The 25,416-nt window shown below is 41.2% G+C and overlaps 1 protein-coding gene across 3 annotated transcripts in view; it reads right to left on the reverse strand.

Moving 5' to 3' along the window:
* The window catches only part of Gk (glycerol kinase), an 86,069-nt gene extending 62,716 nt beyond the window's left edge, over positions 1-23,353 (reverse strand). For all 3 annotated transcript variants that reach the window (XM_042692419.1, XM_042692420.1, XM_042692418.1), the window contains exons 1-3: positions 23,147-23,353; positions 7,677-7,750; positions 5,407-5,513 (exon numbers count right to left, since the gene is read on the reverse strand). In XM_042692419.1, the coding sequence (XP_042548353.1) occupies positions 5,407-5,513; positions 7,677-7,750; positions 23,147-23,224 (259 nt within the window). In that variant the 5' untranslated portion in view covers positions 23,225-23,353. The remainder of the gene's footprint in view (positions 1-5,406; positions 5,514-7,676; positions 7,751-23,146) is intronic.
* Positions 23,354-25,416: the final 2,063 nt, after the last annotated feature.

Raw genomic sequence — 25,416 nt, forward strand, 5'->3', positions numbered from 1 at the left:
CTTAATTTTAATCCCTTTCTAAAATTAACATTCACTCTAGGCATCCACACAGAATGAGACCAAAGGAGGCTATTCTTAGGGAAAAACACAAAGGCACAATGCCTATGAGCCTCTGATCATATAAAACATTTATCAAAACAAACCCCAGAAAATGGAAACAAGAGGTGTTTTCTTTATTCTTGTTCTTGTTTTACTTTCTGCCTTATTTGTTCATTTATTTATCTATCTCTGAGAGGGTCAAGGGGGCACAGCAATGGAGGGACAAAGGGTGAACAAATGCAGCTGTGGTACTCACTAGACACTATGTTGAAAATGAACCATACAACTTGTGGGTAGGGCTGGGAGGGAAAAACAGAGTGAGGGAAGGAGTGACATTGTCCAAAAAGAAATATACTCATTATCTGACTGATATACCTGTAACCCCTCTGCACATCACCTTCATAATAATTTTAAAAATAAAAATAAACAAAATAATATATTTGAGTTTTCAAATTCTCCTCTCTAGTTCATTCATTTAGAGGCATATGAATGTTAAATGTATAAAAAACACACATTTCATTGTCCATAGTCTTACATTAACAGATTTCACAATCAATATGAATTGATGCTTTTCTGTGTATACCAGTACTGGGACCTAAACTCAGCAACTCTCAATCTCTTGGCTTTTTTCCCTCAAGGATGAGGATCTACCACTTGAGCCATACCCCTACTTCTGAATTTTTGCTGGTTATAGGGATAAGTCTCACTATGTTCAGCTGGGTTTTGAACCTCAATCCACAGATTTCAGCCTCCTGAGCTAGGATTACAGGCATAAGCCACCAACACCATTACAAATTGTACCTACATATTCAGTAATAAAGTTAAACTAGTAAAAACTAACATCTAAAACCTCTGGTTAAATTTTGTTAAAAGTGCTTGTAAAAGCTTATAATCAGCTGGGTGCCAGTGATTCACACTTGTAACCCTAGCTACTCCAGAGGCTGAGATCTGAGGATCATGGTTCTAGCCAGCCTGGGTAGCAAAGTCCACTCTTATTTCCAAATAACCATTCAAAAGCTGGAAGTGGTATGGTGGCTCAAAGTGGTAGAGTGCTAGCCTTGAGCAGGCCCTGAGTTCAAACCACAAAATGGACTTTAAAAAATAAAGGTTATAATCAGCTAGGCACAGCAGCACACATTGAGATCCCAGTACTCAGGAGACTGAGGCAGGAAGATTACTGAGTTCAAGGCCAGTCTTGGGCTACAAAGCTACTCTGTCTCAAATAAAAATCTCACAAAAATTATTACAACAGTTAAAAAATAATATACATAGAACTGGCTAGGCACCAATGGCTCATACCTACATCCTAACTACTCAGGAGGCTGAGATCTGAAGATCATGGTTCAAAGCCAGCCAGGGCAGAAAAGTCTCCATGACACTTTTTTCTCCAATTAACCACCGAAAAAGCAGAAGTGGTGCTGTGGCTCAAGTGGTAGAGCACTAGCCTTGAGCACAAAGATGCACAGGAACAGCACTCAGGCCCTGAGTTCAAGCCCTACAAATGACACAAAAAAAGAAGACTTACAAGACACTAATAATTGTTGTGTTGGTAGCATTATGTGAATCCTTTTAAAAATAAAAATAAGGGCTGGGTGCTGGTGGCTCATGCCTGTATTCTTAGCTACTGAGGAGGCTGAGAGGATTCTGGTTCCACTTTAGCCCAAGCAGGAAAGTCCATGAGACTCCTATCTCCACTAAACTACAAAAACAGCAACAAAACAAAACAAAACCCCCAAAAAAACTGGAAGTGGAGCTGTGGCTCAAGTTGTAGAACTCTAGCTTTAAGCACAAAAGCTCAGGGACAATGCACCAGGCCCAGTGTTGTTAAAATCCTAGGACCAGCCCACTTCCCCATCCCCCCAAAAAAGGAAAGAAAGAAAATTAGACTGGGCACAGAGCTCAGTGGGTAAGGCACTTAGCATGCTAAGGGCACTCGGTTTGATCCCTAGTATTGACATCAGTCCATTGATCACAGTGAAAACACATTTTAGAAAAAAGAAAAACCTTAAAAGTACACAGCAAAGTGAAAATTGTAGAGCTAGGATTATAGGCTTGAGCCACTGATGCCTGGTGTGTTTTAATTTTAGAAGCATTGCTCCTGGTGATCTGAAATCAAGGAACTTTTAACAGATGAAATCAACTAAAACCAATGAATCAGGAATTTGTTACAGAAATATAACCCTAAGGATGTCAAAAACTATTAATGAACATCAGGTAAGAGTGTAAATGATACTACTTTTCAATTAGCAAAGGAAATATTTGAAATGTAGGAATTATAAACTAAAATACTTTGGGATATTATCATCAGTGTGTCTCAAAAAAAAAAAAAGGGAGGTACAGGTCTAAGAATTCAGGAACTGTACTTGAACAGCTCTGCCAGTAAACAGTTTTATGACCTGCATAAGTCTCCTTCCCTCATTACAACTCCTAAAGAGAGTTAGTTACTTCAGATGATGGGAAGATCCTTTATAGCTTTAACTGTTTGGGATCTAGCATTCTATTTAGGAAATTGGCAATGCAAATTTAATAAATTACTGAGGAAAAATTAGTGCAACTGGCCTGGTACAGAAGGACTTGTAAGATGTTTTCACCCTTGGCCATAGGCTGGTAGCTGTAGAAAAAGAGGTACTTGGTCACTTTGGCTCACATACGGGTTTTATACTGGCCAACCTAAAGAGAGCTATGTGTGAATTCTTGGCAACCAGTTAGTGCAAACCAAAAAGAAGTCACTTAGGTAGGAGTTGTATGTCATCTTCACAGATACACACACACACACACACACACACACACACACACACACACACACACACACACACACGGAGAAACAGACACATTGGAGAAATAGGAAGAGATTGATTAGAATACCTCATATACATGTGTAGAAATGCCACAATGAATTCCTCCCTTGTATAGCTAATGTGTGATAATGAAAAATGAAAAAAAATATGGTGCCCAAGTGGGTCCAGAAAGACAATACATTTGCAGCCCACCTTACCTATAAGCAAAGTAGAACATCATTGCCATGTTAAACTACTCTGGACTCTTACATTTTTGGACATGTATAGCTTAGGCAATGTTATCTGGCTGTACTTTTTAGACTCTAGGAATACCTCAAGGAAATGATCACTGGGGTATACAAGTCTTCTAAATTTTAGTAACTGCAATACTAAAAGAAGTTTGAAAGGCAGGATTCATATGCATATGATATTAAGAATTAACAAAAGAGGATGGGAGCCAAGGACTCATGATTGTAATCCTAGCTACTCAGGAGACTGAGATATAAAGATCATTGTTTGAAGTCAGCCTTAGAAGACAAACTTGAAAGACTCTTACATCTAGCTAACTACCAAAAGGCTGAAAGTGGAGGTCAAATTCAAGTGGTAGACCATTAGCTTTGAGAGAAAAAAGCTAAGCAAGAGTATGAAACCCTGAGTTTGATCCCACAATCACCACAACAATCACTAAATTGACAAACTGTTCCTAGGTGTTTTCTTTTTTAAAAAATCTGTAATAATAAATGGGGGTAAATAATATTAAAATGTAGCTACGTATGAAGATAGCATAAGGAATCTCACTAATAGCTCCTGAAGGATAAGGATTGTGGGGAAACAAGGAGAGGGGGAGTAGTCTGATTAAAGTATTATATGCATATGTGAGAAAGTGTGGTGAAATGCTTTTGTACAATATATGCCAAAAAAGGAATGACAGGAAAGTAAAACAGGCTCTATGAGGAGGCAGTATCAGCTGGGGTTGGGAGAGCAGAATGGAGAGGGTGAGTAATGGTGAATATGTTCAAAGTACTTTATATGCATATATGAAAGCAGAATAATGAAATCTGCTGAAATTGCTTTAAAAGGGTGAAATTGGGATGAGAGTGATAGTGAGAATGACCGTGAGTGAGTACATGGTACGCATGCATAGAGATGTCACAATGGAAAAGTTATACAATTAATGCATGCTGATAAAAATCTTTAAAAATCTGTAATAACAGAAATAACTACATTATTGCTGATTTTCCATTTATTTGTGATCAGTGGATTCTTATTATTACTATTCCTTCTTCTGTGGATTTGCTGAAATGAAATATTGATTATGAAAGTTTCTGTTTAAGCTTAAATACATTTTTACTGATACAAATACAAGGAAGTTTCTGGTAAGTCATATAGCTATGACAATATGAAAGTGACCCACTGTTTCAAATAATAATAACGAAAACAAGCTATAGAAATAAGCTATAAAGAGACAGCAGCTGCCTCTCTAGGCAGTCTTTACTCTGTTATATCAATATTGGGTGACTGGAATATTTTATCTCCCCATTTAAATGAAAAACAAAATGTACATAAATACCCCCATTAAAACTACTAAGAATATAGAGAGCTCTGTAACAATTGCATACTTTCAAGTAAGTATTTTGAGGAAAGTTTACAATTGTAGCATTTGGATTTCAAACTCCCTTCCCCCACCTCATTCCAATTCTTCCCTTAATTAAGGCATCCTCATCTATTCCAGTGCCAGTAAAAAGTAGAGGGTATCACTTCTCACCTCACTGATCTATTACCATGAGCAGTGGTACTTCTTCCCCTCCTTCATGCAATTGTTGGTAGGGGCTTCCACAGTAGCCACTGGTCTCCCAGTGTCCACACTTAGGCCATTACAGTCCACTTTCAACTTAGCAGTTAGGGAGTTGTACTTAAACTGCAAGTCAAGTTCTGCTGACTGGCTTAGAACCTTCTCATGGCTCCCTGTGATACTAACAGCCAAATGCATAATCATAGCTGACAAGCCCCTACACCTATCTACTTCTCCAATTTCAGCTCCTGTTGAAAACTTTGTACCCACTCCCACTTGCACCTTAACCTTCTTTTACTAAACTTTTGACATGCTGCCCTTCTTTCTGATCCAAAACTGACCCAATTTATAGTCTCAAATCAGGGCCGTTGCCTGTGCTGCTTCCTTTTCTTCCATCTCTTCCCCTCCATAGCTGCCTAGCTGATGCCTTTTGGCCTTTAAATCTCAGCAAATGTCATCTCCTGAGAGAGGCATTTCCAGACCGCTGAATGTGAAGTAACTGCCTCTAAGCACTCCATTCAGTTTTTTAAAACGATTTCCGCATGGAACTTGTGAGTATCTGAAATTAGCTTGTATTTGTCACCTTTTAGCTCATCTCACCCTCATCAAGATTAAATATTCATAAGAACAGAGACCTAATCGTGTTCACTATTGACTCCTTAAGTTCTCTCAGCAATGGCTGGCATGGACTAAAATGGCTGGCATGGACTAAGCACTTGGTTATGAACTGAAAGAATAAATTAGTGAATGTGATGGAGAGTCATACCAGATAAGCAAAAGATAGGCTCTTAAAAATACCTTTTATGTTGGAAATATCGATATTGAGCTGTCCAAGTTTCTCGCATGTTTTCTCTATACACTCATAGACAGACTGAAGAATTTCCTTTGGGTCTTGTTCTACCCATCTTTGAACAAAAGAATGTATAGCATTAGTCTACAAGAAATCAATACAAAAGTAACTTAATTCTATAGAAATTTTCACTTATTAGGCTCTCTTGGAAGGATGGTAGATACCGGCAGGAAAGGGGAGTCTAACAAAGAAGGTGAATTAGGAAGAATTTGGTTAAAGTAGAGCTGTAGTTCAAGTGGTACAGTACTAGCCTTGAGGACAAATGCTAAGGAACAGTGCCCAGGCCCTGAGTTCAAGCCCCAGGACCCATATAAAAAAAGGAAGGATGATAAAGGAGAGGTGGAGATGAATTTGATAGGGTACATTGTATATATGTATGGAAATGTCACAAAACCTTCCCTGTATAACTAATATATGTCAATAAAAGCCTTTTTAAAATGTTTTATTAAAATTTAGGAAACATTTTAACCTCTTTCTAATAACTATTTCTCTAGATAAGTGATTGATCTAAATTTTCAGACTGAGTCTCAGAGCAATTTTGGTAAGGTATTAGCAACTCAGAAGCATAAAGGCTAATAATAAATGAGACAAGCTGTCTTGGAGAATTAAACTGATTTAAGGAAACCCAAAAGTAGAAGCAACCCAAACTAAAAAATTCTACTCAAAGATCTGGAAACTGCAATGAAAATTCAAGTGTCTTTCTTCCCTGTCTTCCTCAAGCCTGGCTAAATGTTTCCTTTTCCTTAATAAGTACTATCACTAAATTCTCTTTTCAAACCCCAAACTCCTATTTCTAATCCACACAAGTCTTAGTTATCCTTGTTCTAAATAGAGGACTCAGGCCTATGTCATTTGAACGCTACTAACATATAAAAAGCTTATAGGGACTCTATTTAAAAATCAGAGAACTAGGCTGGGATGTAGCTCAATGGCAAAGCCATTACCTAGCAAGTCCAATGTCCTGGGTTCATTCTCCAGTACCAAAAAAAGAAAAAACAATTAAAAATCAGAGAACTGAAGTCAGGCACCAGTGTCTCATGCCTGTAATCCTAGCTACTCAGGAGGCTGAGATCTGAGGATCATGGTTCAAAGCCAGCCCAGGCAGGAAAGTTCATGAGACTCATCTCCAATAAACCACCAGAAAACTAGAAGTGGTACTGTGGCTGAAGTGGTAGAGCACTAGCCTTGAGCTGAAGAGCTGGCCCAGATTTCAAGCCCCACAACCAACAACAACAACAAAAACTCAAGAGAACTGTTTTCATGAAAAGATAATGAATCATATGAATACACCTATCCAACAAACAACTTAGAACCTAGAAGAGTATTTCTATCAATCCAGAAGGCTTTTTCATGTTCCTTTCAGGTCAGTCACAAATGCCATAGGAAATTACTTTATTGATTTCTACTGTTCTAGATTAGTTTACTCTATTCTTAAATTTCAGATAAATGGAGCCACAGAGTATGTACTGCTGTGTACGTTTTCCATTATCTATCAAAGCAATGAAATTTATTCATACTGTATCCACTCACTTTCTAAAAATGCTGAATAGTATTCCACTATAACCTGTTCCATAATGACAGACATGAGTGGTTTTCAGTTTGGAGCTATTATAAGTAAAATAGCTATAAACATTCATATGAAAGCCTTTCAGTGACTATCTCCATTCAATTTATTTGGGATAAATTTCTGCTGCTGCAGGTGTGTGTTTAATTTTTATACAAAAGTACCATATAGTTTTCAAGGTGTTTTATCAGAAATATCTTTAAATTTTAAATCAATATGCTCAAAATCATATTTAATTGCTATTACTACACATGAACACTATTCTAAAAAAGGATGATTATTGTTGTATTAGATATGTGAATTTCTTCAATAATTCCTTTCATTTAAAAAATTTAGACTCGAGTAAAACATCACTTTGGCAATAATGGGGATGCAAATATTAATGACTTCAAAGTTAACAAAGAACTTTGGATACTTAATATTCTTTTGCTATCCTTTATCCATTACTATCCTGTTCTGTTATTGAATTCTCAAGTCACCAATTACCCACATATTTTTGCTGAACTACTGAGTTATTGCTTCTTTTCTTGACCAATCCGAGTCCCTCAAGTCTTCTCGAGAGTGGCCAAATTTACTTCACAAATCCACAGAGCATGTGGGTAAAATGAATCAATAAGCCTGACGTGTCTTTACGTATTAAATTAGGCAACATACCCTTCTCTTGGGAATTCCTGTTTTATTTCCACTTGATGATGACTAAGAAGTTCAGCTGTTTTTGAATTGAAAACCTGGGAGAGGGGGAAAACACATTTAATATTACATTTAAAATGTAGGTAGAGCGGTGCTAGTGGCTCACGCCTGTAATCCTAGCTACTCAGGAGGCTGAAATCTGAGGATCATGGTTCAAAGCCAGCCCTGGCAGGAAAGCCCATGAGACTCATGTCCCATAAACCACTAATAAACTGGAAGTGGTGCTGTGACTCAAGTAGAAGAACACTAGCCTTGAGCTGAAGAGCTGAAGGACAGCACCCAGGCGAAAAGCCCCATGACTTTGGTGCATACCTACCATCACATCACTGGGGAGACAGATTTCAGACTTTAATCTCAAACAATAAGAACAAAATGCTAGGCACAGGGTGGCTCTAACCTGTAATCCTAGCTACGCGGAGGCAGAGATCTGACCATTGCTATTGCTATACAAGACCAGCCTAGACAGAAAGGTTCATAAGAACTCTTATTAACAATTAACTACTCAAAAAAAAGCAAAGACCTGGAGCTGTGGCTCAAGTGCCAGAGTGCTAGCCTTGAGCAAAAAGGCTCAAAAAAAAAAAAGGAGAAATTATTATTTTTTATTTTTTTGTCAGTTGTGGGGCTTGAACTCTGGGCCTGGGCACTGTCCCTCAGCTCTTCAGCTCAAGGCGAGCGCTCTACCACTTGAGCCACAGCACCACTTCCAGTTTTCTAGTGGTTTATTGGATGTAAGAGTTTCACGGACTTTCCTGTCCTGGCTAGCTTTGAACCATGATCCTCAGATCTCAGCCTCCTGAGTAGCTGGGATTACAGGCGTGAGCCACTGGCACCTGGCTGAGAAATTATTTTTGCTTACATCAATCATCTTCTTTTGCAGGTAGTAGAACATGAACTCAGGGCATGGGTGCTGTCCCTGAGCTCCTTTGCTCAAAGCTAACATTCAACCACTTTGAGCCACAGCTCTACTTCCATTTTTCTGGTGGTGAATTGGAGACAAGAGTCTCATGGGGGCTGAGAAGGTGGCTGGAAAGGTGACTCAATGGTAGAGTGACTGCCTTACATGCATGAGGCCCTGGGTTCAATTCCTCAGCTCCACATAAAACAGTGGGTAAAAAGCTGGAATTGGAGCTGTGGCTCAAGTGGTAGAGTGCTAGCCTTGAGCTGAAGAGCTGAGGGACAGTGCCCAGGCCTAGAGGTCAGGCTCCACAACTGACAAAAAAAAAAATAGTCTCACATATTTTCCTGCCCTGGCTAGCTTTGAACAGCAATCCTCAGATCTCAGGGTTCTGAGTAGCTAGGATTACAGGTCTGAGCCACCAGTGCAAACAATTTTTTGTCAGTCTTGGGTCTTGAACTCTGGGAACTCTGGGCCTGCGAGCTGTCCCTCAGCTTTTCAGCTCAAGGTGAGCACTTTACCGCTTGAGCCACAGCGCCACTTCTGGTTTTCTGGTGGTTTATTGGAGATAAGAGTATCAGGGACATTCCTGCCTGGGCTGGCTTTGAACCCGATTCTCAGATCTCAGCCTCCTGAGCGGCTAGGATTACAGGTGTGAGCCACTGGTGCCCAACTCAATTTATTTTTAAATAAAAACAAACCTATGCACATTAAGAGGAAAATCCTCCTTTCTTTTTGTTCCAGTTGTGGGGCTTGAACTCAGGGCCTAAACCCTGTCCCTGAGCCTTTGTGCTCAAGGCTAGCACTCTACCACTTGAGCCACAGTGCCAGTTCCAGTTTTTGAGTGGTTAATTAAAGATAAGATTTTCATGGGGTTGGGTGCCCAGAGCTCACACCTGTAATCCTACCTACACAGGAGGCTGAGATCTGAGGATCTCTGAGGATTGAGGTTTAAAGCCAGCTGGGGCAGGAAAGTGTGTGAGACTCTTATCTCCAATTAACCACCAGAAAACCGGAAGTGGTGCTATGGCTCAAGTGGTAGAGCGCTTGTCTTGAGCTGAAGAGCTGAGGGACAGCATCCAGGCCCTGAGTTCAAGCCCCACGACCAAGAAAAAAAAAAAGATTCTCAAGGGGACTTTTCTGCCCTGGCTGGCTTTGAACTGATCTCAGCCTCTCAAGTAGCTAGGATTACAGGAGTGAGCCACTGGTGCCCGGCTAAATCCTTATTTCTAAATAAACCAAACAGATTCTCTAGTTGCAGGCAAATACTCAAGCAATTAGCAATATACATTTCCGGAACAGGAATAACAAAGAAAGCTGACATTATACTAATGGTGATGGCAGAGGTTCCATTTTCCATTCATCTTAGATGCACAGACAGGGTCATATGATGCTCAGGCAGGGATGCACAGTGTGTACATTCCTTTGAAGGGAAATCCAGTGATGCTTCTAGCTCTTATAAAAGGAAAATAGAGCCCTGTCAGCAGGGAGAGAGGTATACACAGGCCCCATCCAGCTCTCTCCAGGCCTTCTCTGTGAAACCTTTGTCACAAAGGCTGACCCTCAATGTAAAACTCAAAATCAAAGGATGAAAACTAGAAAATTAGTTAAGTGGTATACAATGTCTCATATTTTAAAGTCTACTTACTAATATTTTTTTAAAAAATTAGCAACAATTTATATATATGAGATAGTATCCACACTTTAATGCCAATGCCTATTTTAGTTAAAATTAACTCTCCAAATCATTGTAATTATAGCAGTAATGTCATTTCCAATTAGTTGAGAAAGTGTTTCCATGCCTAGATTTCATATGAGGAAAAAAATCACTTTGAATGCAAACCAAGAATAGAAAACACTGAAATGTTGCCTCTCTTTTGTCCTCACTACACATATTTCCTTTCCTAAATAAAAAATAATGAGAGGCTGGGATGTGGCTTAGTGGTAGAGTGCTTGACTAGCATGCATGCAGCCCTGAGTTTAATTCCTCAGTACCACATACACAGAAAAAGCCAAAAGTGGTGTTGTGGCTCAAGTGGTAGAATGCTAGCCTTGAGTTCAAGTCCCAGGACTGGCAAAAAAAAAAATAATGAAACCAAAAGGAAAAATTCTGACATCCTCTGAGAAGATAAAGTATTTATCTTACAACGCAAAGTTGACACATGAATTATAAGTACCTGGCAGAGCTGGGTAGATGTCTCGTGCCTACAATCCTAGTTACTCAGGAAGCTAACATTTGAGGATTGTGACTAAAAGTCAGCCCAGGCAAGAAATCCAGGAGACTCTTATCTCCAGTTAACCACCAAAAAAGCCAAGTAAGTAAAGCTGTGGCTCAAGTGGTAGAGCACCAGCAAAAATACTTAAGAGACAACACCCATGTCCTGAGTTCAAGCCCTAGGACTGGCATACACACACCCAAAAAAGGTGCCTGGCAGAACACCATGTCATACACTGATGACAACTTAGCATTCAAGTACTGTCTTATTTCCAGAAGTGTGTTTTGAATTGGTACTCAAATAAATACTTGTTGAAGGTCTAAAAAATATGGTCCACTACCAGCACTTATTAGGAGAAGCATTATCAAATAAAATAAGCAATGGCAACAGGTGGCAGATAAACTCTGATACAGTTATATCAATTTTTTTTTGTAGGTCATGGGGCTTGAACTCTGGGCCTGGGTGCTGTCCCTCAGTTCTTAAGCTCATGGCAAGCACTCTACCACTTGAACCACAGCACCACTTGCAGTTTTCTGGTGGTTAACTGGAGATAAGAGTCTCACAGACTTTCCTGCCTGGGCTGGCTCTGAACTGCGATCCTCAGATCTTAGCTTTCTGAGTAGCCAGGATTACAGGTGTGAGCCACCAGCACTGGCCAGTTATATCATTTTATATTACTATTGCTTTATTATTGTGTTACTATTTCCCCATGGTTTCAGTTCTCTAAGAGTTAAGAAATGAAGTATACCTGCTTGCTAACTAGATTCTCGAATACCTCAACAGTAAAGTCATGTGAGTCTATATGCACAGGATAAGTCCCTCTTCCATCACTTCCTAGTTTTAACAAGGCGAACTTCAGGATCCTCATACTCAACATGAATCCATAGGCCTTTGGTACAGGCACACAAAAGAAAAAGAATTCAGGAAAATTCTATATTTGTACTTACAACATGAAGCCATACAATCACATAGTATTTGGACCTACCAGGATGGAGAGGTCTAGATCTCCTTGTTTCCTTAGAGCTCTGACACTTAGCAGAAGATGGCTACCAATTTTAGGTATTTGAGATCTGGCCTAAGTACCACTCCGAAGTTTGTGGGACAGCTTATATGGTATGATATGCTTAGAGTTCACAACTTTCCATCTGTAGCACTGTCCAACAGAAATATGGTACAAGCCAAATATATAATTTTAAAAGCTAATAAAAAGAAATTGGTAAAAATCAAGTTTGATAACACATTTGATTCAAATACAAATAATCATTTCAACGAGTGATTAAACATTATATAACATTAATAAGATCATTTACTTTTTTCTTGTCATATGTGGAGCAAATGTTTAACAATACCAGAAATAATGATGTAACAATCATTATTGTACCTGTATATATACACCCATTTGAGATCTTTCACCTATAAAATATTAACTTTTTGAAATCTAGTATGCACACACATTCTACCTCAATTTTTTGGAGTACAACAATGGGTTTCAGCTGGTAGTACCATTTGGTACAATTACAGTCTACCTCCTCCTTCTCTGTCTCCCTCCCTCCTTTTTCTCCCTCTCCTTCCTTCCTTCCTTCCTCCCTCCCTCCTTTCTTCCCTCCTTCCCTTCCTTCCTTCCTAACTTCCTTCCGTGGTTTGAACTCAGGGCCTGTGCTTGCTCAGTCTGCTTTTTCCTGTGGCACTCTACCACTTTAGCCACTCCTCTAGTCCTGGCTCTACTCCTGGACTAGCCACATTCAAATAGCTAGTGGCTATTGTATTGGTGAGCAAAGTTCTAGAGTACACATAAACAATGAAACCGAGGTCTTCTGCATGTTAAGTCTCGTGAATCCTACCTACAGATGGACAAAAGCACAAAAGAGTACAGTGGGGTTGGGATAGTAGCTCATAGAAGGGCCTCTCTCATAGGCCTGAGGCTCTGGATTTGATTCTCAACATTGTCAACAACAAACATTAATGATGTTTCTACAAGGTTTTATAATAGAGGGTAATTGACCCCACATAAAACCACATTACGAAGTAGCAAGAGCAAGAATGCTAGTTATTTTATCAAGTAGATATTAAATGCCATTGTCAAGCGGGGTATTATAATGCACCTGTAATCACAGCACTCAGGAAGCTAAAGCAGGAGATCGGTGAGTTCAAGGCCACCCTAGGGTACATAGTGAGAGCCTGTCCCAAAAGAAATAAACAAAAAAGACAAAATGAGCTAGATGCTTGAGATACTGTGGTCCAACATTTTCAAAACATGCTTCCTACATCTTTAGGACTCTTCAGAAGCTAAGAAAGAGGAAGAGACACCTCCAGCTGAGATCAGGACCCAATTTCTACAGAGTTTACCAGGTCAGCTTCCAGATTTAAATTCTTCCAGAAAAGAGATTAACAAAGGTGAAAACAAAATGACACCACCAACTGAAACCCAGGGCCCTAACATAAGTAGTATTCTCATATGTGTAAATCAAAAAGCAAGAGATCAGACAATACTCAAACAAAGATCCAGGTTTACAGACTGTCAACTCAGTGCTTTTCAGCTCAAAAATCATACTAATACCAATCGTGATTTTTTTAATCCATTAAATGTAGCAGATGCAGAAAAAAATCTTATAACATAGTTAACAGGACAATGAAGAGGAGAACAGATATCTAACACAGGCACGAGTGAAAAGGACTCTCAGGAAAGTTAACTTTAAACTAAGAGTAAGTAGGGCAGAAGTGAGTTCACGAATGACACGGGTACATGTATATGGTGTAGAGGCAAGCAAAGGTGCACACTGGTAGCTACAGCTGCTAAAACAGGATTAGAAGGAGACTAGGCTGGGCCAAACATAACCATCATGTATTCTGAGCCCATTGCTAGGAGCAGTTACCCTGTGAGGCCCCCAATTCTAATCTAGTTGGTATCCCTGGAATTTTACTGAAATAAGCCTTCAAAACAGCCTCTTTGGGGAGGTAGTTACCAGTGAGACTGGCAAGAATGTCTAATAAAGAAGGATGAAGCCTGGGGAATATGGCTCAATAGTAAAGTGCTTGCTTAGCATGCATGAAGCCCTGGTTCCATTCCTCAGTACCACATAAACAGAAAGAGCCAGAAATGGCCCTGTGGTTCAAGTGGTAGAGTGCTAGCCTTGAGCAAAAGTAGCTCAGGGACAGTGACCTGGCCCTGAGTTCAAGCCCCAGGACTGGCAAAAAGATGATGAATATGGTCTACATAGTTTGTTGGCATGTATGAAAATAAAAAAAAAAACCTGTTGAAATTTATTAAGAAGGGAAGTAAGGGCTAAGGGACACTGGTAGATAAGGTCAGATTGAATGGGATACATTGTATACATGTATTTAAATGTCACAATGAAACTACTCTAGCATACAACTAATGCAACTAATGCATGCTAACTAGAAAAAAGGGAGCCGAATGCTGGTGGCTCATGCCTATAATCCAAGCTACTCCAGAAGCTGAGATTTGAGGCTGGCAGTTCCAAGCCAGACCAGACAGAAAATTCTATGAGACTCTTATTTCCAATTAATGGCTAAAAAGCCAGAAATGGAGCTTTGGTTCTAGTGGTAGAATGCTAGCCTTGAGCAAAAAAAGCTAAAGGACAGTACCCAGGCCCTGATTTTAAGCCCCAGTACAGAAAAAGAAAGAAAGAAAGAAAGAAAGAGAGAGAGAGAGAGAGAGAGAGAGAGAGAGAGAGAGAGAGAGAGAGGGAGGGAGGGAGGGAGGGAGGGAGGGAGGGAGGGAGGGAGAGGGAGGGAGGAAGGGAGGGAGGAAGGGAGGAGAGAAAGAGAGGGAGAGAGAGAGGGAGAAAGAGAAAGAGAGAAAGAAAGAAAGAAAGAAAGAAAGAAAGAAAGAAAGAAAGAAAGAAAGAAAGAAAGAAAGAAAGAAAGAAAGAAAGAAAGAAGAAAAAGAGGGGGGAGGGAGGGACAGAGAGAGGGAAGGAAGGGTATTAGATAAGATCCTTGCTGGGCTGGGAATGTGGCTTAGTGGTATTGCTTGCCTAGCATGCACGAAGCCCTGGATTCGATTCCTTAGTACCACAAAAACAGAAAAGGCCGGAAGTGGTGATGTGGCTCAAGGGGTAGAGCACTAGCCTTGAGCACAGAGAGGCTCAGGGACAGAGCCCAGGCCCCAGGCCTGGCCAAAAAAAAAGATCCTTACTTTCTGAATTCCAAGTTAGTGCTAATATCCTCAAACACAATGAGAGGACTCAAGGCTGGCTTCTCTGATTTCCTGCTGCCACAATAATTGCACTGAACGAGCTCTTTTCTCTTATGGCTTCATTTTGGACAAGGCACGCTTTAGACATATGTGAATGATGTGTACAAAATAGAAAAGTGAGGCTGGACCAGAGGTATGGCTCAAGTGGTAGAGCAATTACCTAATAAGCATGAAACTCTGAGTTCAAAACCTAGTATGGCCAAAAAAAAAAAAAAAATAGTAAAAAGAAAATTAAACCTCAAGTCAAAAATGTTTTAAGCTGGGCGCTGGTGGCTCATGCCTGTAATCCTAGCTACTCAGGAGTTTGAGATCTATCTGGGGATCATGGTTTGAAGCCAGCCAGGGCAGGAAAGTCTGTGAGAATTATCTTCAATAAACTACTCAGAAAAAGCCAGAAGCAGTGCTGTGGCTCAAGTGGTAGGGCTCTAACACTGAGCCCAAAAAGGCTCAGGGACAGTGCCTAGGCCCTGAGTTCAAGCCCTGGAATAAGCAAAAAAGTTTTTAAAACACTGCTGAAACATTTCAATGTATGCATTCTGTTTTATAAGGAGTCAAAGAGAGATATAAATATTCTCCTTACTACATGTCCGTAAGTTTGTCTCACTCATCTTATGACTAATTTAGCCAGCCCCTGATAAACATGCACATTCACTTCCCTACCCATGTGATTTCCCCAATGGCCAACTCTTTTATGGTACACTAAAATTCACTATGAGATAAGACATAATTCAGGAATGTAAACTCTGCCTTTAGAACACCATGATACTACATAAAAATATGCATGACCAAGAATAAAAATACTTGCCACAAATTCATTGCATTGCCAGTTGGACCAGAAACAGCTTAATTATATCTTTCAACAAGTCATAAAAGAAGACATAGCAAATGGCCTGCTTTTGTCTTACAAAAATGAAGTTGTATTAAATAGCATATGCATCTAATATAGTTATGGTTGTAAACTCCACATTTTCTCAGACCCTCCAGGTCTTCTAATTTATTACCTCTGAGTCCCCTGGGTTCCTTAATGCTGAGAGGGAGTCGTGTAGTAAGTACCCAGTATATGACCGTGGGGAAGTAGACACTGCCCTGCCCCTCAAGCTCAAAATTGAAAGCTCTTAACTTATAAGCTTATGATAAAATGAAGAGCAGATGGCAATTCTCTGATGAGAATGTATTCACACCATGTTGAAAAATGAAATGGGCAAGAAAACAAGCCAGTATAGTAGGGAGAAAATAAACCACAAAATGATCCCAACTTTATAGTTATCAGAAGAGTGGCCTCACTCTACCTATGAGCCAAATGAGTTTTGACCAAATTGGCTGTTCCATAGGCTGGGAATGTGGCTTAGTGGTAGAGTGCTTGCCTAGCATGCATGAAGCCCTGGGTTCAATTTCTCAGTACCACATACACAGACAAAGCCAGAAGTGGTGCTGTGGCTCAAGTGGTAGAGCGCTAGCCTTGAGCAAAAGAAGCTCAGGGGCAGTGCTAAGGCCCTGAGTTCAAGCCCCAGGACTGGCAAAAACAAACAAAAAAACCCAAAAACAAATTTGCTGCTCCTTTTTCCCTGACCCATAATGGGTGCTAAATAAATGTGTGTTGAATAAATGAAAGAAAGCAAGAAAGGAAGGAAGAAGAGGAAATCTATCCATAAGCTTTATGAGATCTCTAAGTATGATGAGACAACCAGGGCCACGGCAGTGTTTCTTGCCAACACAAGCACAGAACTACAATCTGCTCATTCTTCATATACACTGGTTGTCGGAACAAACTGATTATGCAACCATTATTCATGGTGACACACCTGAGTCCTACCCAGGAGCCACTGAATCTGAGTCATAAGGTGATCATAACCTGCAGTACTTATTCAAAGCAACATTTTTCCTATCTGGTTGAAACCAATTTGTAAGTCTGTTTTTCTTGGCAAACAATCATTTGTGACCATAATCCCATAATCAGAGCTGACTCTTGATAGGCTGGAAGACATCCCTCCCACAATTTCTCTTCTTTTCACTGAACTTCAGGCAGCTGAATAGCCAGAGGCAGTACTTAGGGGGACTGGTTTCAAAGTAGGACAGACCTAGACTTGAATCGCAGTTCCACCAGTTACTCTGACCTTAGGCCCAGTCCCCACTTGGTCTCATCATTTGTGTAAAAAAGTAAAGTTTACCAATAGCACTAATGCCATCTACATCACATTAAATGGAATAATGCTGAAAAAGCTCTCAAAACAATACCTGACACATTTCAAGTCCCAAAACAATACCTGACACATTTCAAGTCCCAACATATACCCAGCCTCATTGTTAACACCCAACTTAATGGAAGAAAATTAAGTTACTAAATACAAGGAGGAAATTCACAGTTGAAGCTGAAAGTTTTGTTTCATAAAGGAATGTCCCCTCCTTAAAACCTGTTACACTAATTCTCTTTCCAAGAAGTTCCTACTCTGCAGTATGAGTAATTATGTGCCAACCCCAGTTCCCTTTCCTATCAGACAAGTTGGACGTTTTCCTCTAGTACAAAACACATGCATAGGGTCCTGAAACTTAATTCAACAACTCAGTGAAGAAAAAAAATGTGCTCTAAATTGCAGTTTTACCACTTAAAGCAAAGAAATTAGTTACGTACACTCAAGTCAGGAGGTTCTCTGATTTTTCTTGGCAAGGTAAGAGAAAACCACAATTAAAAATCAGTTGACCGGGCTGGGAAGGTGGCTCAGTGGTAGAGCGCTTGCCTTGCACGCATGAGGCCCTGGGTTTGATTCCTCAGCACCACATAAGCAAAAAGAAAAAAAGCCGAAAGTGGCGCTGTGGCTCAAGTGGTAGAGCGCTAGCCTTGAGCTAAAGAGCTGAGGGACAGTGCCCAGGCCCAGAGTTCAGGCCCCATGACCGGAAAAAAAAATAAAAATAAAAAGTGAAAATCAGTTGACCTATTAACGAAAACAATCTAATCGATAAAGAAGTATAAAGCGCCAGGCATCAATGGCTCACGCCTGTAATCCTAGCTACTCAGGAGTCTGAGATCTGAGGATCACAGTTCAAAGCCAGCCCTGGCAGGAAAGTCCTTGAGACTCCTATCTCCAATAAACCACCAGAAAACTGGAAGTGGTGCTGTGGCTCAAGCCGTAGGGCGCTCGGTATTGCACTCGCCTTGAGCTGAAGAGCCCAGGGAAAACCCCCAAGCCCAAAATTCAAGCCCCACGACTGACAAAAAAAGGAAGTATAAAGCAGCATTTGTCATGTTGATCAAAATGTTTTAAGAAGACAAAGATGAAAAAGACACTCAGGAATCTGAAACAGGAGAATTGAGAGTTGCAGGTCAGTCTGGGCTAGAGTTAGACCTGGTCTCAAAACAAAGGAAAATAATGATTCCTTAGTCCACTCTTCCTATTTCTGTATACATTTAAATTTGTGACAGTAAGTTTTTTAAATACAAAATACAAAACTGTATGTTAGCCAGGCACCAATTGCTCACGCCTGTAATCCTAGCTACGCAGAGGGCTGAGATCTGAGGATCGTGCTTCAAAGCCAGCCTGGGCAGCAAAGTCCATGAGACTCATCTCCAATTAACCATCAGAAAACGGGAAATGGTGCTGTGGCTCAAGTGGTAGAGCACTCTCCTTGAGCTGAAGAGCTGAGGGACAATGCCCAGGCACAGAGTTCAAGCCCCGTGACCGACAAAAAAAAAAAGCTGTTGCCTGAATAAACACAATATCCAGGAAATTACAAAGACATAAATAGGTCTAAAAGGAGGTCCTGGCTCTCATATATAGTAGGCATACACTTATAATGCAGGGAAAAGATGATTAGAGCTATGAATAGCAATAATCATGGTATAAAAAGTGGTATCAGGCTGGGCACTGGTGGCTCATGCCTGTAATCCTAGCTACTCAAAAGGCTGAGATCTAAGGATCATGATTTGAAGCCAGTCCTGCAGGAAAGTCTGTGAGACTCTTTTTTTTTTTTTTCAATAAACTATTTAGAATAGGCCAGAAATGGCACTGTGGCTCAAATGATAGAGTGCTAGCCTTGAACACAAAGAGGCTCAGGAACAGTGCCCAGGCCCTGAGTTCAAGCCACAGGACCAGCAAAAAAAGCAGTGGTATTAGAAAGGATAGACATGTGGCAAAAGGTCTGAGGAAAACTACTAATAGATGACAGTCAAACTACTCTTAGGGACAGAACAGTACTGAGATATAAGAAATAGGAAGAGAGGAGGCATTCCCCTCAGAAGAAAGAGTAATTCATTTTCTCCTTATAAAGGAAACTATTACTGCTAACAGAGAAAAAGGAGACAAAAAGCTTGGACAGGTTATTGGCTTGGTGTAAGGTAAATATGCAAACTGAATGAATTATTTCCTGAAATCATGTGACTATTTTTACCTTTATAAGCTTCCTATTTACACTGTTCCCTTTCCTAAGGTACAAGTGTATCTCTTGATAGCAATCGCCTTGCAATGGAATTACTTATTCAGCAAATGTCTTACCTGCATTTCATGCAGAGTGGTGTAGCAACTTCTTTCCTTATAACCAAAGGCCAAAAAAACAAAAACAAAAACAAAAAAAAAACCCCTCACTAAACAATTCCCAAGCTTTTTTCTACTTCCCAAAGGATCTCAAAGTCTTTTTGGTGTTTGTGCCTGTATTGGGTCTTGAACTAAGGGCCTAGGCTGTTCCTTAATTTTGTTTGGTCCAAGCTGCTATTCTACTATTTGAGCCACAGATCCAGTTTGATTTTTTTTCTGATTAATTGAACATAAAATGTCTCCAGGACTTTCCCACCTTTGAAATGTTATTCCCAGATGTAGCCTCTTGAGAAGCCAGGATTACAGGCTTGAGCCAGCAGAACCCTGCAAGGATGTCAGTCTTTTAGCTACTTATGAAGACAATTTCATAGTGGTTTCTCAAGAAGCAGACAACTTTACTTATAACTTTTTACACACCATTCTCAGTACGATAGGAATCTTTTGAACTAGAACTTCAGCTTACTCACTGAGATCATGCCCTACAGACCAGCAAACAGAATCCAGTGTTTGAACAAATGATTGTAGCATTGTGAAGCTGAGCAATTCCTTCTCTATCAAGAAAGGCGATTGCCTTCAGTTGCCAGAATCTGAGAGACCAGGAGCAACCTGTAGCGGATAAAGATTACCAGACAATAGACAGCAATAATAAAGACACTACAACAAAAAGCAAGCACTTTCAGGTGGCTCCTAAAAGGTTATAAACTATTTTACCTACTTTTATATAGGGCAAAGGATATAAAAACTTGAGGACATCATTCTTGGTTTGACCCCCACAGTGCTTTATGAATTAGCTTCCATAGCTTAAGAGCTGAAAGATTTCATTCCAACTTCTAAATTACCAGAGAATTAGCAGTACTGGGGTTTGAATTTAGGGCCTCTGGCTCGCCAATCACTTGAGAGCCACACCCCTAGCTCCTTTTGTTTTCATTATTTTTCAAATAGGATCTCACTTTTTGCTCAGGCTGGCTTGAATGAACCACAAATCTCTTATTTATACTTTTTTATCTGGTCGTGGGGCTTGATCTCTGGGCTTGGGAGCTGTCTCTGAGCTCTTCAGCTCAGAGGGCTCTACCACTTGAGCCACAGTGCCACTTCCGGTCTTCTGGTGGTTAATTGGAGGTAAGAGTCTCATGGACTTCCTTGCCTGGGCTGGCTTTGAAACTCGATCCTCAGATCTCAGCCTCCTGAGTAGCTAGGATTACAGGTGTGAGCCACTGGCACCTGCCTTATTTATACTTCTTATAGCTGAGGTGACAAGCATGTACCATGGTTGCATAGAGCTTTCCTTGGTTGAGATTGCCCTAAGGACTTACTGTCGCCTCCAAGTACTATCATCCCCATCTGCTTCCTGAGTACATATTATTATAGTTGTGAGCTGCTACCAGCTTTCCTTACTTAAAAGAATAAAAAGATCTGCTATCCCTGGGCTTGTCTTCCAGATTAACAGCTACTGTCATTCTCTCCTATTATATACTACTCTCCAGTCTACTCAGCTCCTACATTTGTGTGGGCAGTTCCTGAATATGGTTTTAAAAATCAATGCATATGGCTCATGCCTGGTAATCAGAAGGCTCACAAGATTTAGATTAACACTGCAAGTTCCAGGCCAGAATGGTTCATATGAAGACCCTATCTCAAAAAAATTCAACCACAGTTGGGATGATGACAATGGTAATATATTTTATGTACCAAACAAATCCAGTTGGGTGGACTTTCTTATAATTTAGGATTATTTTATAACCATTGATACATGAATATAAGGCAAAATGAAATCTACCTTAAGGGATTAAAACATAAACAATTTAGAGCCAGGCCCAGGTGGCTCATGCCAGTAACCCTAGCTATTCAGGATGCTGAGATCTGAGGATCACAGTTCAAAGCCAGCTTGGGCAAGAAAGTTCCTGAGACTTGCATCTCCAATAATCTATTCAGAAAAAGACAGAAGTGTTGCTGTAGATCAAGGGGTAGAGTGCTAGCCTTGAGCAAAGAAGCTTTGGGACAGAGCCCAGGCCGGAGTTCAAGCCCCAGGACCAACAAAAATAATTATAACAATTTAAGATGTGTGGAACTATGTCTTGGCAGCTCAAACCAGGATTAAATCACTGAAATTAAAACTATAAATGTACTGAAAGTATATAAATGTACTGAAAGTGTCTCAGTTTAGACATGGGAGATAGGTATCTGGATCAAACCACAAATGAAGTTTTAGGCAAATGCCAGCTAAACATATAAAATGCAATATATATGGGCTGGGAAGGTGGCTCAATGGGAGAGTGCTTGCCTTGCATGCATGAGGCCCTGGGTTCGATTCCTCAGCACCACATAAGCAGAAAAAAAGCCAGAAGTGGCACTGTGGCTCAAGTGGTAGAGTGCTAGCCTTGAGCTATAGAGCTGAGGGACAACACCCAGACCTAGATTCAGGCCCCACAACCGACCAAAAATAAAATACAATACATATGCAATACATATATGCATACAGACTGTAAAGGTGGGCTAAGCTGGTAGCTCAGTGGTAGAGTGCCTGCCTAGCATTCTCAAGGCCCTGGGTTTAAACCCCAGCACCACAAAACAGGTAAAACAAGGGGAAAAAAAACATGTGAGATAAAGAAAAAGGAGCTAAATAATCACTAAATACTTCCATCAACTTTTACCAATGTTCATTTAAATCTACTTTTAAATGCTCTTACTGCCCACACCAGGATGACACGGTGGTTCTAAGGTGTTGGACTTAAATAAACATCATAAACGCAATGATCTATCACTTTAAGCACAAGTTTCCTAATTATACAAAAGTAACCGGCAGCGAATTGCTTAAATGGCACCGTTTTCTAGTAAAAGCCCCACTGTCATGCACGGTAAATAAAAACAGACACAGAATTCCCCTGTCTCGGTATGCTTGGAAACAAACGGAGAGGCACAGTATTTGTAAAGGACAAAGTACCCAAACTGAGATTGTCGACTCTTCTAAACGAATCATTCTGGAGGAGAAAAAAAGAAGCAGGGCTCCTAAGTCATTTCTACCACCCCCTCAGCCTTCTCCCCTCTGCAGTTTCTGTGAGCGAGCATGACAATGCAGCATCACGCCAAGACTTAGTTCTTTCTACTGCTTAAAAGGACGCTGTGTTGGGCTACCACAGCCGTGACACAGCTTTCCCTCCATCCAAGGACGTCCTGTGTCTCACAGGCCAAACGCTTGTGGGGAAGCCGGCGGTAGCGGTCAGTGTGACCACCTGTCCCCTGCTGCACGCGGACCGCTCTGCGTGGATGCTCGGAGAATCCCCAATCTGTTTGGGGGGGCGGGGGACAACAAAAATCCTCTCCATTAGCACGTGGTCTGCCTTCCCAACCCAGGCTGCGGCGACTGCTGAACTCAGCTGCAGGGGTCTTGGAAGGCCAAAATTGCCCCAACCCTCGGCAGGGTGGCCCTAGCATTGCAAATCCCTCTGTGGCCTTCCTCCTTTCCTTACCCAGCAGCCAGGGACCGTAAGAGGGGCGGGGTGAGGACACGACAGCCAGCCCTTCTGAACCCGATCTCCCGGTGCAGACTCGGCGCCTCCTTATATGTCACCCAGGCTCACCAAAAAACGTGTCGAGCTGGTACCCTGGTCCACTGCCCCCACCAACGGCCCCAAAACTGCTTTCTTCGCGGCTGCCATGAAACCACCTTTAGGTCGATGTACAATTTGGCCGGCCTCCTGGATGACCGTGGCCGGCTGGGAAACAGCAAGCAGTCAAACACGAGGGCGAGGCTGCGCGGGGAGGCTGAAGGCTCTGACCGCGTTTCAGGCAGCCCCTTTACCCGCGCGGAGCCTTCTCACCCCGCCCCTCCAGCCCAGACCCCGCCCCTCCTGCGTTCCCTAGGGCTTCGGGGGCGTGGCGGGGGGGGCGCTGTCTTCCAGGCTGCCCAATGAGCAAAAGCGGAAAAAAAAAGGCCCACAGTTCGGACATTCAGAGGGCGGTGAGACGCTACGGGGGCGGGTCTGGGGCGCAGTGGAGGATGTGCCCAGCGCAGTAGGTCACGTGGAGGAGACTAGGGTGCGGAAAGCCTTTGCTGGGCTGCGGCTCTGGCTCAGTGGAGCTGTATCTGCATATTAGCCTTAAGCGCCTCTGGCCCTTAGGAAAAAAAACTCCCGTACACCCGCACCCTGGGGCTCACGCCTGTGGGTGAGTCCCCAAACGCAGAACTGTTTGTTCCGTCCGGTAGGTTGGGCAGAGCCCAACGTGAGTGACAGCGTGAAGCCACCCGAGCCCGGCCTTCCCGCGCTTCCCACGCCCCGCCCAACTCCCTGCGTTAGGCCCCAGTTAATAATAGTAATAATCTCTTTTACAGGGATTGATCCCACGTGAGACCAATTGAAGTAACACGCGAACCCCTCACCTTTGCAGGTTTTTCAGGGACAAGGTATGCGGAAGTTCTTTAGCATTCAAGGAAAACACTGGAAAAAAATCAACCTCCCCAAATCCCTCAATTGACCAACCAGGCAGAAGGCGTCAGGCACCTCCCAGGCTGACGCACCCCAGCTCGGGGCTTGGCTTTCCTCGGGTGTCCCCACCCCCACACGCAATTTCCGCTCGATTTATTAACTGCTCTGACCTGCAGGGGAAAAAAGAGATTCTTCCTTGACCTTGAATTTACCTTGTGAAGATCCTTTTCAGTCACTAGTTCTGCAGGCTTATAAACTTTAGACCTACAGGGCAAAATAGCTTTCAAAATAACCTATGGCTTTTTAATGTATAGGTATGCGTGCCAGTTTATTTCATATTCAATGCCTATAAACATGTTAATATATGTTCATATACAGGAATCATCATATATATTTCCATGCTATGCAGTCTGGGTTGTTATTCTAAAGCATATCATTTTTAATTGCTAATTAAAAACTCACTGAATGTATTTCATTACTTGCCAATTTCCAAAGCACTCCATTATTCCCTCTTTTTAAAAAAATTAATTTTATTGTAAACATGCTGTACAGATGGGTTATAGTACATGAGTAAGATAATGAGTACATTTCCTTATTCCCACTCTTAATTTGTCATCACTTTCCCACATCTCACAGTGTTTTGGAATTTAGACCTCCGCCCTCACTTTGTCCACTCTTTGTTTACAGTACATACATAGTTTTACTACATTTGTTAGGAAGGCATAGTCTACGTACCTATCTGGTCTTGGTATTTCAAATAAGGTCTGCTTGTGGAGATACTGATTCTGGCTAAATTGGCTTGCTTTAAGATAAGGGATATGAGTCAGTGCTAGTGAAGTTCCTGGAAGCACAAGAGAGGCAGACAGACATATAGTAAGCAAAAATTAAGGAATTAGGCCAACTTACCTCTAAAAACTATGAAAGGCATTAATTGATGAATGACATAAATAAAGATTTTCCTGGTTCTAGAAGTCAGTAAAACAAAAGAACCAAAGTTAGCACATAGAAACATTTTTTTTTAAATCCTGACCATGTTTGAACTTTGACATACTTTTGTATCAGATTCTAACAGGGCAGCAAATTATTTGTTAGCAGCACAGTGGGGATCAGAATTCATTTATTTCAGAATAAGTACACTAGAAATCCTTGAATTTATTGATCATGTGATTCCTACAACAGTGTGTGTCCTACATCCCCACTCCTTTCACCAAGACAAAACTGAAAAGCTGAAATATGATTTAAATATTCAGTAATTGCAGGTAAAGATAAGAGGAAGGATCCTATGTGGATGAGGCTAGTCAGCCTAGCTCTGTTCCAAAGGCTTCCTATTACCCTAAATATATAATAGATCTATTTCCATTTTTCCTTTTTTTTTTTTTTTTTGTTGGTCATGGTGTTTGAATTCTGGGCCTGGGCACTGTCCC

Source organism: Dipodomys spectabilis, unplaced genomic scaffold (genome assembly GCF_019054845.1).
Source record: "Dipodomys spectabilis isolate Male_0828 unplaced genomic scaffold, ASM1905484v1 ptg000156l, whole genome shotgun sequence".
Classification (NCBI taxonomy): Eukaryota; Metazoa; Chordata; class Mammalia; order Rodentia; family Heteromyidae; genus Dipodomys; species Dipodomys spectabilis.